Consider the following 15,686-nt stretch of genomic DNA (forward strand, 5'->3'; position numbering starts at 1 on the left):
TATCCCGTCCGAGGTCAGAAAGGGGTTAATGTACACTCTGCACCCCATCGTGACTGAAAAAAATGGAAATGTAGACACTTTTGCAAATGTAATAAAAAAGAAACACTGAAATATCACATGATCATAAGTATTCAGAACTTTTGCTCAGACATTCATATTTAAGTCACATGATATCCATTTCCTTGTGATCCTCCTTGATATGGTTCTACTCCTTCATTAGAGTCCAGCTGTGTTTAATTAAACTGATAGGACTTGATTTTGAAAGGCACACACCTGTCTATTTAAAACCTCACAGCTCACAGTGCATGGCAGACCAAATACGAATCATGACGTCAAAGGAACTGGCCAAGCAGCTCAGAGATAGAATTGTGGCAAGGCACAGATGTGGCCAAGGTTACAAAACAATTTCTGCAGTACTCAAGGTTCCTAACAGCACAGTGGCCTCCATAATCCTTAAATGGAATAACTTTGGGACCACCAGAAGTCTTCCTGGACCTTGCCTTCCAGCCAAAATGAGCAATCATGGGAGAAGAGCCTTGGTGAGAGAGGTAAAGAAGAAGCTAAAGATCACTGTGGCTGAGCTCCAAAGATGCAGTAGGAAGATGGGAGAAAGTTCCACAAAGTCAACTATGATTGCAGCCCTCCACCAGTCGGGCGTTTACGGCAGAGTGGCCCGACGGAAGCCTCTCCTCAGTGCAAGACATATGAAAGCCTGCATAGAGTTTGCTAAAAGAACACATTAAGGACTCCCAGACTATGAGAAATAAGATTCTCTGGTCTGATGAGACAAAGATAGACCTTTTTGGTGATAATTCTAAGCAGTATGTGTGAAGAAAACTAGGCACTGCTCATCATCTGCCCAATACAATCCCAACAGTGAAACGTGGTGGCAGCATCATGCTATGGGGGTGTTTTTCAGCTGCAGGGACAGGACGACTGGTTGTCATTGAAGGAAACATGAATGTGGCCACATGCAGAGATATCATGGATGAAAACCTCTTCCAGAGTGCTCTGGACCTCAGACTTGGCCGAAGGTTCGCCTTCCAACAAGACAATGACCCTAAGCACACAACTAAAATAACAACGGAGTGGCTTCAGGACAACTCTGTGACCATTCTTGACTGGCCTAGCCAGAACCCTGACCTAAACCCAATTGAGCATCTCTGGAGAGACTTGAAAATGGCTGTCCACCAACGTTCACCATCCAACTTGATGGAACTGGTGAGGATCTGCAAGGAAGAATGGGAGAGGATCCCCAAATCCAGGTCTGAAAAACTTGTTGCATCATTCCCAAGAAGACTCATGGCTGTACTAGCTCAAAAGGGTGTTTCTACTCAATACTGAGCAAAGGGTCTGAATACTTATGATGATGTGATATTTCAGTTTTTCTTTTTTAAAACATTTGCAAAAATTTCTACATTTCTGTTTTTTTTTCATTCAAGATGGGATGCAGAGTGTACATTAATGCAAAAAAATTTGCATTGAATTTTAATTTACCAAATGGCCACAATGAAACAAAGAGTGAAAAATTTAAAGTGGTCTGAATACTTTCTGTACCCATTGTATATCAGCAATTAGCCATATGTGGATACAGTATATATTATTAAATAAATACCACAGTAAACAAAACAAATGAAGAGGAGATGTGTCATGATTCAGGTTTGGATTTGTGGCAGCTCTGGTTTCCACTATGATTTACATGTAGCTTTACTCCTTTCAGATCAGCAAGGGTTAATGTCTGTTTCCTTGCTGGCAGCTGCTGTGTTTGCTGATCAGCTGATGTAGGTGGTGACCACTCCCACCATCCTTTAAACAGTCACCTGACACATCAGCTGACTGTTGGTAATAGAGTTTTCTATGTAGACCAGCCGTGCCATTGCAGCTTTCCGGTGTCAGCACTGAATCTGCTTCTTCTGTGGATTTCAGGGGCCCGTTTCCATATCCTCCGTGGTGTGGAGCTTGACAGAGGAATCTGCAGCTAAGTTTTTGTGTATTACCGTGTCTGTCTCGTGCTTGTCACTATCCTCTGTGTTTATACTATCTGCAGTGGTGAGGCTAGCACCTTTCTGGCCAGTGAAGTAGCCAGGGCAGTGTGAGGTGACAGTTATGGACGAGGTACATGACAGCAACGGGGGGAAGGACCCGCTTAGGATGTTAGGGGAGTGCAGAGACAGGCACAGGTTGGATCTCAGAAGGTGTTCCATCCCTCGTTCCCTATTGTAACTGCCTTCCTCTCCCCTTTACCATCCCATTGTGTGTGTGTTGTGCCATCCTCTGGACCGACCCCTGCCGGGTTGAGGCAAAATGCTAAAACAGAAACGTGTCTCACCTGGGTTCTTTGTTTTACAGAGGGTATCCATATCATATATTAGTTCAATTAAATAATACATTCACAAAAAAAATTCTATGCACAAGAGACATATGATTAATCTCATTTGTGTGTATATGATGGGAGGAATCTATAGAGTAGATAGCATTAAGGCAGCAGGAATATACTTCTGAGCAAAAAAAAAATCTATAAATAGAATAATACTTATAGTCTTATAAGTTCTTGCAAATAACAGGATTTTTTGCTGTATATATGTTCAGATCCCACAATACTACTGCCTTTACTGGTGGTATACACTTAAAGGTATCTAGTGTGTAAGTTTAATGTGACCCACACATACACTGGTAAAATATCCCAATCGGTTCCCAAATAATATATTTACCCATGGTGAGAAAAAATACCTGGAAGAACACACCTAACGTGAGTTTCACGTCTGGCTTCTTCCTTTTTATCTATTTTTTATTTAATAAAGTTTATTGTATCTATATATGGCGTTATACCCCTAATTGCTTATGTAGCTGTCATTTTGAAAAATGCTTGACCGAAACAAATATTGGGATATTCAGATAAAACATAGGAGTTTATGCAATGCAGCAATCCAGGCAAATTTTAGCAGATATCTCATTATGTAGAACACCAGAGCAAAAACAATGGCTTAAGACATCTGGTTTTTAGGTAAGAATTCACAGAGGGCTTTTATTCGTGTTACCCTGTAAATATCCCTTCAAACCTAGATGGTTACTCTCAAAATAACACTTCTCACTCCAGTCCAGGAAGTTGAAATATAAGGTGCGTTTTGTTTGGAACTTTACACTCATGAGGCACTTAAGTTTTAAGTGTTTTCAAGTTCCTTTAACCTGTTATTCTATGGACTGGACTGTGTATCTTGTCACACATTGCATAAACAGAAACATGCTACTCTAATAAAAGAGGAATTGGAACCTACCAATGTCACCCAGTACACTAAATTTCCTGTGTGCTGGCCAAATCTTCAGAAATCCTTATAAAATGGTAAGCTAAATTTTAGCTTTGGGACTGTCTTGGATAAAAACTATATACTTAAAGTGTTAGTTCATTTAACACTAAAAACTACAGTAAAGCCTAACCTATAAATAGATGGGAATGCTCATAATAATGCAGTCAAACATAAAGAGGATGTATTATGCTACTTACATTGTGATTGTGGCAGAATCCAATCCCTCTTATAATCTGAAATAAATACTTTCGAACTCTGGTGAAATCTAACCCATTTGGGAACTGTTCAAGATCGTCAAGTACTGTGCGGTCAACAAATTCAAAGACTAGATACCAGCGCTTCTTTTTCTTGCAGACCTCTAATAAATTTACCAAGTTTTCATGGCATAATTGCTGTGGCAACAAAGAGAAAAGAAAACATTTAGCAAATTGTTAAATTATTTAAAACAAGTTTTCGCTAGTTTTTACCCCTCTGCAGGCTGTATGTCTAATGTTTAGTTGTCTATGCAGTAGTGAGTGAAGACTGGCCGTTATGATATCTACAATTAAGGCCCCCCTTCACAAGTCCTGATATAGCCTGTATTGGAAAAAATAGTACTGGTGGTATCTGTGTTTGTGTGTCTGTTTGTAACTTCTGCCTGGCATTCATGTGCCATCCGTGAGCACTATCAGTGTGACACATAATGATGTTGGGGAAAAAGCAGTAAAGTTAGTGTTGTTCCCAGGCGCTGGGTGCTGAATCCAACTCTCATCATTAACACCTGTTCCCCCTTATTTTTCCTAACCAGCTGAGGGAAAACAGACAGCTCGCAGCTGGGAGCTGTTGTTATTATTCTGGGAAGGTTCCAATAGCCATAAAGGTTCCCAGGTTTTTAATAACCGCTCACAGGTGTCTGCTTAGCCTTTACTGGTTAGTAAAAAGGGGGGACCCCAATAGAAAATGACGTGGGGTGCCCCTACTTTTACTAACCAGCAAAAAATAAACAGACAGCTGCTTGCTGATATTAACAGGCTCGGAAGGGGCAATGGATATTGGCCTCCTCCCAGACTAAGAACACCAGTCCTCAGCCACCCAAGAAATGGCGCATCCATTACATCTGCCAATTCCTCTGATGCGTTGGCAAGTGGAGTAATAGTTTTGGGGTTGATGTCAGCTGTTTTATGTCCGCTGTCATCAGGCCTAGGGGTTAGTACTGGAGTGGTGTCTATCAGACACCCCCATTACTAACCCCATAGTCAAAATTAATAAAGACACACACAGAGAAAAGTCCTTTACTCACTCCCTGACAATTACCCTCTTTTACCCATTTATTAACCTAAAAATAAAAAAATCAATGTAATCCTCCTCACCTGTCCGCCATTAATCCATAATGATGAGGTCTAATGACGATCCCCAACTCTGCTCCATCTGGATAGTGTGGTGAGTGTTGACATCAGCAATGTGACCGCTCACCACGCCAACCGGAAAACCCTGAGCTTAGCATGAGAACACGGCTGCAGTGATGATCGATGGCTTAATTAATGTCACAGGTCACAGGCAGCGGTAAGCACTCATGGTAAGCTTTGTGTGAGCCAGCCTATGAACTGCTTTAACCCTATTGACGTCACCGCTCACAGCAGCATACATACACTGTGTGCAGACCTATAGATTATAATGGCTCTGTGTACCACACGTACTGGGGACACTGATGTGTGAAGGGGTCCTAAAGGGAATCTGTCGCCAGGTTTTTGCCACTTAATCTGAGAGCCGCATAATGTAGACATGGAAACCCTGATGTGATGTGTCACTTACTTGGATGTTTAGTGTAGTTTCTATAAAATCACTGTTTTATCAGCAGGATGCAAGGTAGGCGTCCATATTCATGAGCTTTGTATAGCCCTGCCCCATCACTAAGGGGGTAACAAAAATCTGGTGAAAGATTCCATTAACAGTTCACAGAAAATCAAATTGAGGCATTCCTGCTCTCCTGTCTTTATGTAGCATTTGTTCAGACTTAGCAAAAGCAGAACATCATACAGGAATACTGAGCTGTGTTGCTGTGAATTCACCTTGGGAATGAGTTAAAACACTAGAAAGTAGCAGCGCATGCCTGTGTGTTTTCATGGGCTCTCTTTTTCACTCTGGTCCCCCATTTCTATAAGCAGCTGTAATCCGATATCTCTGCAATATGGAAGTATATCATGCTTTAAACTAAATAATTTGTAGCTGTATTTCAGAGTAAATGAGTTCAGAAGGTGGGCTGAGGCCAAAAAGTACCGTAGTTTACAAGTAAAGAAAAAAAAACATTTTTCTGCGATAAGATAATTATAAAGTTGTTTTTTACAAAACATTTTTGTACTTGTGATTTGTTAAACGTTTTTCAAAATGACAGTGATATTTCTGCAACCTAAAAATGAGTTCCATGAATGAATGGGGCTGTCTCTGTAGCATGTAATTTATTGCAAACCTCATTCAGATTTAAGCAATAAATTGGCCATGTGTAAACCCACCATTAGCCACTGTTTTAGTGCAACACAAAGCTGTACCACAACTACACATAGGATATGCGTCTTACATCAAATTATATGTGTTAGACTTTTCGAGCCTTAATTGAGAAGTGGTTAGGAAGAGGGCCATGGCTTAGAGGCGACAATGTTATCCAAAGTATTGTTGTGTACTAAGTCCATCAGAAGGAGGTGTAAAGTTAGACAGAAGTGCCTAAGATGAGCCAAATTTATCATCCTAAGAGAATCCTGATGATAAATTATGCACACTTAAACACTGTAGGGTATATCTTCCCCAACGTTTCCTGGATCTAGATTCTTAATAAATTTGACACGTTTCGACTGATTTATGTGCCACAAACAATCTGAAGTCTATGTCAGGTATTTGCTTGAAGCGTGCACCAGAAATTTTTTCCACATTCCTCCTCCAAATATATTGGAACATTACAAGGACATCATTATTTTTGCAAAGTTGGTGCAAGTTGTTTCATGGCAACAAATGTGAACAAGTGAAACATAGAAGTGGTTCAGGGATAGGTCACCATTTCATTAAGCAAGGTGTTGGCACATAGGTAATTTTGTCACATTACCTCGTATCAGATAACTGGCATTTCTCTTACTTCAGTCATCAAGCCCTATCTTGAAGAGTACCGTACGTGTGGCAGAACAGTAAACCATAGGATTTAATGTTATCCATGCCAAGTATACATAAATACTTCTATTATTATGTCCATGTTCAAGCTTGATGCTGGTTGACTCAGGGATGGACCCAGACAGAAGAGGGCCCCCGTGCATGAACAGTATAGGAGTCTTTTGCAGGCATAATGCACATTCCACATGCTTTGGATGTGGAAGTGACCCCCTTACCTCATGTGCCCCTGTGTGTCTGCACAGGTTGCGCTTATGATATGTCCATGCCTGGGTTGACTATGTGGAGATGTCTGAGTTGTCCAGATATAGATTTTGAAAGGACAGCACTTTAGGAATGTTATAAACTCCACCTTCAAGTTTCATGTAACCAACATGAATGGGAATCTAGATCAACTACCGTAAATACTTCACTCTTCGCCCCCTACTTCAATTCTGTGTTATAAAATCAGGTCAGCTGGGAATTTGGAATTTATAGGAAGTGAGTCTATAATAGAAAATCTATACTTTTCCACAAGTCTATGTTGTTTAGCTGTCAGTAATTAAAAATGTGTCAATATAATTATATTCATTTATTTATTCTTAGGGATTAAGCCATCTATATGTAGATCAGAAGTACAAGCTGTCAGTCATTACATGTCTCACATGTCTAGTAATGCACCCTTTCATTTACAGTATACTTCGGAGGCAGAATCGCAGAGAGTTCGGTGTCTGACCCATGGTCCTGAACAGCTCATTTATATATAAGAAAAACATGGATTTTTCTGGAATAAGACAACGGATTGCAGTTATCAAGGTATTACTTTAATCAATTTTATTTGATCTATATGCCCATATAGATGGCTTTGGATTCACAGCCAGACAGCTCAGTACTCATGTATAATGTCCTCCATGAAGCTGTACAGTATATGTCTTTCATGATGTTGCTACTTCTGAACATATGCTACACAGACATAAAAGAGCAGAATCCCTGTTCTTCAATGTTGTATATAGGGGAAATCATAGCAGCTAGTTTCACTCTAAACTAGAGTGGACTGAAAATTTGAGATTGAATCTGCAGAGCAGAAAACTGGTGAAAAATGCAGGATACAAGTCATCAAATGTCCAGAAATAATGTTGCTCCTCGTGTACATTGACTTGACAGCTTATTCGGAAAAATTATTTGAAATGACATGTACACTTTGAACAATATTCTACTAAATGGAATGTTTCATTAATAAGTTCTGATCAATTCTGACGATACTGATGATGAATGTCAATGTGTGGTTAATCTTTCCTTTCTCTCTGTGGATGGTTGATTTGTTGGTAATTATTAAATGAATTTAGGATTCAGGAAGGTTTGTGAACTGCACACGTAATGTGAACAGGCATGTGTCCAAAGTGATTAGGTAGCTCTCTCACCTTTGTCTCACGGCTTTCAACAAGTTCCAATTGTCTTCAGCTTACTACATTTAATCTCAAAATCACCTTATTAAATGCTCTTTTCAGTCAAAGAAGAAAGTGAAGTAAACAACATATTTGAGACAGCAGTCGTGCCAAGTGCATCGAAGCACAACCATTGCTGTCACGCTTGATCTGCAGTATTTCAAGCTTGTTGCCTAGGTTTTATTATAGTGATGTGCAACAGAAGAAATTAATCTAGCATTAAAAGATGAGGAAACACAGGACAAGCGAAAGACCTGAGTATAAAAAGTATTGTATTCTGCTTTGGGAGATCTATCTGATTATTTACAAAATGTAAGCTAACTGCTGTAAAAGTTCTAAAATGAAAAAAACATACCGTATGTACTCGAGTATAAGCCCACCCGAGTATAAGCCGACCCCCCTAATTTTGCCACAAAAAACTGGGAAAACTTATTGACTCGAGTATAAGCCTAGGGTGGAAAATGCAGCAGCTACCGGTGAATTTCAAAAATAAAAATAGATGCTCCATACCGTTCATTATGGCCCCATAGCTGTGCCATATAGTGCTCTGCACCGTTCATAATTGCCCCATAGCTGTGCCATATACACTCACTGGCCACTTTATTAGGTACACCTGTCCAACTTCTTGTTAACACTTAATTTCTAATCAGCCAATCACATGGCGGCAACTCAGTGCATTTAGGCATGTAGACATGGTCAAGACAATCTCCTGCAGTTCAAACCGAGCATCAGTATGGGGAAGAAAGGTGATTTGAGTGCCTTTGAACGTGGCATGGTTGTTGGTGCCAGAAGGGCTGGTCTGAGTATTTCAGAAACTGCTGATCTACTGGGATTTTCACGCACAACCATCTCTAGGGTTTACAGAGAATGGCCCGAAAAAGAAAAAAAATCCAGTGAGCGGCAGTTCTGTGGCCGGAAATGCCTTGTTGATGCCAGAGGTCAGAGGAGAATGGGCAGACTGGTTCGAGCTGATAGAAAGGCAACAGTGACTCAAATCGCCACCCGTTACAACCAAGGTAGGCCTAAGAGCATCTCTGAACGCACAGTGCGTCGAACTTTGAGGCAGATGGGCTACAGCAGCAGAAGACCACACCGGGTACTGTTATGACCCCAATGGCGAGGGTCTCAGAGGAACGTGGAAGTCTGCAGAATACAAAAATCCAGCTCATAGGGCAGTGGTAACTGGGTTGACCATATATCTACTCCTAACGCCAACACTAGAAGTAGCCGGGGATCATTCCTACGTTGATTCTAGATGACACGCGCCAGCCGGAGAATCTAGCTACCCCTAGTAGAGGAAAACAAAGACCTTTCTTGCCTCCAGAGAAAGGGACCCCAAAGCTGGATAGAAGCCCCCCACAAATAATGACGGTGAGGTAAGAGGAAATGACAAACACAGAAATGAACCAGGTTTAGCACAGAGAGGCCCGCTTACTGATAGCAGAATAAAGAAAGGTAACTTATATGGTGAACAAAAACCCTATCAAAATCCACACTGGAAATTCAAGAACCCCCGAACCGTCTAACGGTCCGGGGGGAGAACACCAGCCCCCTAGAGCTTCCAGCAAAGGTCAGGATATAGATTTGGAACAAGCTGGACAAAAATACAAAACCAAAACAAATAGCAAAAAGCAAAAGGCAGACTTAGCTGATATAACTGGAACCAGGATCAGTAGACAAGAGCACAGCAGACTAGCTCTGATAACTACGTTGCCAGGCATTGAACTGAAGGTCCAGGGAGCTTATATAGCAACACCCCTAACTAACGACCCAGGTGCGGATAAAAGGAATGACAGAAAAACCAGAGTCAAAAAACTAGTAACCACTAGAGGGAGCAAAAAGCAAATTCACAACAGTACCCCCCCCCTTAGTGAGGGGTCACCGAACCCTCACCACGACCACCAGGGCGATCAGGATGAGCGGCATGAAAGGCACGAACTAAATCGGCCGCATGAACATCAGAGGCGACCACCCAGGAATTATCCTCCTGACCATAGCCCTTCCACTTGACCAGGTACTGAAGCCTCCGCCTGGAGAGGCGAGAATCCAAGATCTTCTCCACCACGTACTCCAACTCGCCCTCAACCAACACCGGAGCAGGAGGCTCAGCAGAAGGAACTACAGGCACAATGTACCGCCGCAACAAGGACCTATGAAATACATTGTGAATAGCAAACGACACAGGAAGATCCAGACGAAAAGATACAGGATTAAGGATTTCCAATATCTTGTAAGGCCCAATAAAACGAGGTTTAAATTTGGGAGAGGAGACCTTCATAGGAACAAAGCGGGAAGAAAGCCACACCAAATCCCCAACGCGTAGTCGGGGACCCACACCGCGGCGGCGGTTGGCAAAGCGCTGAGCCTTCTCCTGTGACAACTTCAAGTTGTCCACCACATGATTCCAGATCTGCTGCAACCTATCCACCACAGAATCCACCCCAGGACAGTCAGAAGGCTCCACATGACCCGAAGAAAAGCGAGGATGGAAACCAGAGTTGCAGAAAAAAGGCGAAACCAAGGTGGCGGAACTAGCCCGATTATTAAGGGCAAACTCAGCCAACGGCAAGAATGTCACCCAATCATCCTGATCAGCAGAGACAAAACACCTCAAATAAGCCTCCAAAGTCTGATTGGTTCGCTCCGTCTGTCCATTAGTCTGAGGATGGAAAGCAGACGAAAACGACAAATCAATGCCCATCCTACTACAAAAGGATCGCCAGAACCTGGAAACGAACTGGGATCCTCTGTCTGACACAATATTCTCAGGGATGCCGTGCAAACGAACCACGTTCTGGAAAAACACAGGAACCAGATCGGAAGAGGAAGGCAGCTTAGGCAAAGGAACCAAATGGACCATCTTGGAGAAGCGATCACATATCACCCAGATAACGGACATGCCCTGAGATAGCGGAAGATCAGAAATGAAATCCATGGAGATATGTGTCCAAGGTCTCTTCGGGACAGGCAAGGGCAAGAGCAAACCGCTGGCACGAGAACAGCAAGGCTTAGCTCGAGCACAAGTCCCACAGGACTGCACAAATGACCGCACATCCCTTGACAAGGAAGGCCACCAAAAGGACCTGGCCACCAGATCTCTGGTGCCAAAAATTCCCGGGTGACCTGCCAACACCGAGGAATGCACCTCGGAAATGACTCTGCTGGTCCACTTATCCGGGACAAACAGTCTGTCAGGTGGACAAGACTCAGGCCTATCAGCCTGAAATCTCTGCAACACACGTCGCAGATCCGGAGAAATAGCTGACAAGATAACTCCATCTTTAAGAATACCAACAGGATCAGCGACTCCAGGAGCATCAGGCACAAAGCTCCTAGAAAGAGCATCGGCCTTCACATTCTTTGAACCTGGTAAATACGAGACAACAAAATCAAAGCGGGAGAAAAACAATGACCAGCGGGCCTGTCTTGGATTAAGGCGTTTAGCAGACTCGAGATACATCAGATTTTTGTGATCAGTCAAGACCACCACACGATGCTTAGCACCCTCGAGCCAATGACGCCACTCCTCAAATGCCCATTTCATGGCCAACAACTCCCGATTGCCCACATCATAATTTCGCTCGGCAGGCGAAAACTTCCTAGAGAAAAAGGCACAAGGTTTCATAACAGAGCAACCAGGGCCTCTCTGCGACAAAACGGCCCCTGCCCCAATCTCCGAAGCATCCACCTCAACCTGAAAGGGAAGTGAGACGTCAGGCTGGCACAAAACAGGCGCCGAAGTAAACCGGCGTTTCAACTCCTGGAAAGCCTCCACGGCAGCAGGAGCCCAGTTAGCTACATCGGAGCCCTTCTTGGTCATATCCGTCAAAGGTTTCACAATGCTAGAAAAATTAGCGATAAAACGACGGTAGAAGTTAGCGAAGCCCAAGAACTTCTGAAGACTCTTAACTGACGAGGGCTGAGTCCAATCAAGAATAGCTCGGACCTTGACTGGGTCCATCTCCACAGCAGAAGGGGAAAAAATGAACCCCAAAAAGGGAACCTTCTGTACACCAAAGAGACACTTAGAGCCCTTGACAAACAAAGAATTTTCACGCAAAATTTTAAAGACCAACCTGACCTGCTCCACATGCGAATCCCAATTATCAGAAAAAACCAAAATATCATCCAGATAAACAATCAAAAATTTATCCAGATACTTCCGGAAAATGTCATGCATAAAGGACTGAAAAACTGAAGGCGCATTGGAGAGCCCAAAAGGCATCACCAAGTACTCAAAATGACCTTCGGGCGTATTGAATGCGGTTTTCCATTCATCACCTTGCTTAATGCGCACAAGGTTGTACGCACCACGAAGGTCTATCTTGGTGAACCACTTGGCACCCTTAATCCGGGCAAACAAGTCAGACAACAGCGGTAAAGGATACTGAAATTTGACAGTGATCTTATTTAAAAGCCGATAATCAATACAAGGTCTCAAAGATCCGTCCTTTTTTGCCACAAAAAAGAATCCCGCACCAAGAGGGGAAGAAGACGGACGAATATGTCCTTTTTCCAGAGACTCCTTGATATATGAACGCATAGCGGTATGTTCAGGTACCGACAGATTAAACAGTCTTCCCTTAGGAAATTTACTGCCTGGGATCAAATCTATAGCACAGTCACAGTCCCTATGAGGAGGCAGTGCACTGGACTCAGACTCGAAGACATCCTGATAATCAGACAAATACTCTGGAACTTCCGAAGGCGTAGAAGAAGCAATAGACACAGGCAGGGAATCCTCATGAATACCACGACAGCCCCAACTTGAGACTGACATAGCCTTCCAGTCCAGGACTGGATTATGGGTCTGTAACCATGGCAGCCCTAAAACGACCAAATCATGCATTTTATGTAAAACCAGGAAACGTATCACCTCGCGGTGTTCAGGAGTCATGCACATGGTAACCTGAGTCCAATACTGCGGTTTATTTGCTGCCAATGGTGTAGCATCAATACCCCTAAGAGGAATAGGATTTTCTAATGGTTCAAGAGTAAATACACAGCGCTTAGCAAATGAGAGATCCATGAGACTCAGGGCAGCACCTGAATCTACAAACGCCATGACAGGATAAGATGACAGTGAGCAAATCAAAGTTACAGACAGAATAAATTTAGGTTGCAAATTACCAACGGTGACAGGACTAACAACCTTAGCTATACGTTTAGAGCATGCTGAGATAACATGTGTAGAATCACCACAGTAGTAGCACAAGCCATTCCGGCGTCTATGAATTTTCCGCTCATTTCTAGTCAGGATTCTATCACATTGCATTAAATCAGGTGTCTGTTCAGACAACACCATGAGGGAATTTGCGGTTTTTCTATCACATTGCACCGAATTAGGTGTCTGTTCAGACAACACCATGAGGGAATTTGCGGTTTTGCGCTCCTGCAACCGCCGGTCAATTTGAATAGCCAGTGCCATAGTATCATTCAGACCTGTGGGAATGGGAAAACCCACCATAACATTCTTAATGGCTTCAGAAAGGCCATTTCTAAAATTAGCGGCCAGTGCACACTCGTTCCAATGTGTCAGCACGGACCATTTCCGAAATTTTTGGCAATACACTTCAGCCTCGTCCTGCCCCTGAGACATAGACAGCAAGGCCTTTTCTGCCTGAATCTCAAGATTGGGTTCCTCATAAAGTAAACCGAGCGCCAGAAAAAACGCATCAAGATCAGCCAATGCCGGATCTCCTGGCGCCAGCGAAAAAGCCCAATCCTGAGGGTCGCCCCGTAAGAACGAAATAACAATTTTTACTTGCTGAGCAGAATCTCCTGATGAACAGGGTCTCGGGGACAAAAACAATTTACAATTATTCACGAAATTCCTAAACTTAAACCTGTCTCCGGAAAACAGTTCAGGAATCGGTATTTTAGGTTCTGACCTAGGATTTCTGATAACATAGTCTTGTATGCCCTGCACATGAGTAGCCAGCTGGTCCACACTTGTAATCAAGGTCTGGACATTCATGTCTGCAGCAAGCATAGCCACTCTGAGGTAAAGGGGAAGGAGAAAAAAAAAAAAACCTCAGAATCTTCTTTCTTATAATCCCTCTTCTGCAATGCATTAAACATTTAATACTGGCCTGGCAAACTGTTATGACCCCAATGGCGAGGGTCTCAGAGGAACGTGGAAGTCTGCAGAATACAAAAATCCAGCTCATAGGGCAGTGGTAACTGGGTTGACCATATATCTACTCCTAACGCCAACACTAGAAGTAGCCGGGGATCATTCCTACGTTGATTCTAGATGACACGCGCCAGCCGGAGAATCTAGCTACCCCTAGTAGAGGAAAACAAAGACCTTTCTTGCCTCCAGAGAAAGGGACCCCAAAGCTGGATAGAAGCCCCCCACAAATAATGACGGTGAGGTAAGAGGAAATGACAAACACAGAAATGAACCAGGTTTAGCACAGAGAGGCCCGCTTACTGATAGCAGAATAAAGAAAGGTAACTTATATGGTCAACAAAAACCCTATCAAAATCCACACTGGAAATTCAAGAACCCCCGAACCGTCTAACGGTCCGGGGGGAGAACACCAGCCCCCTAGAGCTTCCAGCAAAGGTCAGGATATAGATTTGGAACAAGCTGGACAAAAATACAAAACCAAAACAAATAGCAAAAAGCAAAAGGCAGACTTAGCTGATATAACTGGAACCAGGATCAGTAGACAAGAGCACAGCAGACTAGCTCTGATAACTACGTTGCCAGGCATTGAACTGAAGGTCCAGGGAGCTTATATAGCAACACCCCTAACTAACGACCCAGGTGCGGATAAAAGGAATGACAGAAAAACCAGAGTCAAAAAACTAGTAACCACTAGAGGGAGCAAAAAGCAAATTCACAACAGGGTACCACTCCTTTCAGCTAAGAACAGGAAACTGAGGCTACAATTTGCACAAGCTCATTGAAATTGGACAGTAGAAGATTGGAAAAACGTTGCTTGGTCTGATGAGTCTCGATTTCTGCTGCGACATTCGGATGGTAGGGTCAGAATTTGGCGTAAACAACATGAAAGCATGGATCCATCCTGCCTTGTATGGAGCATCTTTGGGATGTGCAGCCGACAAATCTGCGGCAACTGTGTGATGCCATCATGTCAATATGGACCAAAATCTCTGAGGAATGCTTCCAGCTCCTTGTTGAATCTATGCCACGAAGAATTGAGGCAGTTCTGAAGGCAAAAGGGGTCCAACCCGTTACTAGCATGGTGTACCTAATAAAGTGGCCGGTGAGTGTAGTGCTCTGCACCGTTCATAATTGCCCCATAGCTGTGCCATATAGTGCTCTGCACCATTATTGTCCCATAGCTGTGCCATATAGTGCTCTGCACCATTATTGCCCCATAGCTGTGCCATATAGTGCTCTGCACCATTCATTATTGCCCCATAGCTGTGCCATATAGTGCTCTGCACCATTATTGCCCCATAGCTGTGCCATATAGTGCTCTGCACCATTATTGCCCCATAGCTGTGCCATATAGTGCTCTGCACCATTATTGCCCCATAGCTGTGCCATACAGTGCTCTGCACCATTATTGCCCCATAGCTGTGCCATATAGTGCTCTGCACCATTATTGCCCCATAGCTGTGCCATATAGTGCTCTGCACCGTCCATTATTGCCCCATAGCTGTGCTGCTGCAATAAAAATAATAAAACACATACTCACCTCTCTTGCTTGCAGCTCCTCAGCGTCCCGTCCCGGCGTCTCTCTGCACTGACTGATGCAGAGGGCGCCGCGCACACTATATGTGTCATCGCGCCCTCTGACCTGCACAGTCAGTGCGGAGAGACGCCGGGAAGACGGAGCGGCGCCCG

The 15,686-nt window shown here is 43.4% G+C and overlaps 1 protein-coding gene across 2 annotated transcripts in view; it reads right to left on the reverse strand.

Moving 5' to 3' along the window:
* Positions 1 to 15,686, reverse strand: part of CDKL2 (cyclin dependent kinase like 2) — a 132,603-nt gene that overhangs the window by 84,081 nt on the left and 32,836 nt on the right. For both annotated transcript variants that reach the window (XM_077276683.1, XM_077276691.1), the window contains exon 3: positions 3,503 to 3,697. In XM_077276683.1, the coding sequence (XP_077132798.1) occupies positions 3,503 to 3,697 (195 nt within the window). The remainder of the gene's footprint in view (positions 1 to 3,502; positions 3,698 to 15,686) is intronic.

The sequence above is a fragment of the Ranitomeya variabilis genome, chromosome 1, assembly GCF_051348905.1.
Source record: "Ranitomeya variabilis isolate aRanVar5 chromosome 1, aRanVar5.hap1, whole genome shotgun sequence".
Classification (NCBI taxonomy): domain Eukaryota; kingdom Metazoa; phylum Chordata; class Amphibia; order Anura; family Dendrobatidae; genus Ranitomeya; species Ranitomeya variabilis.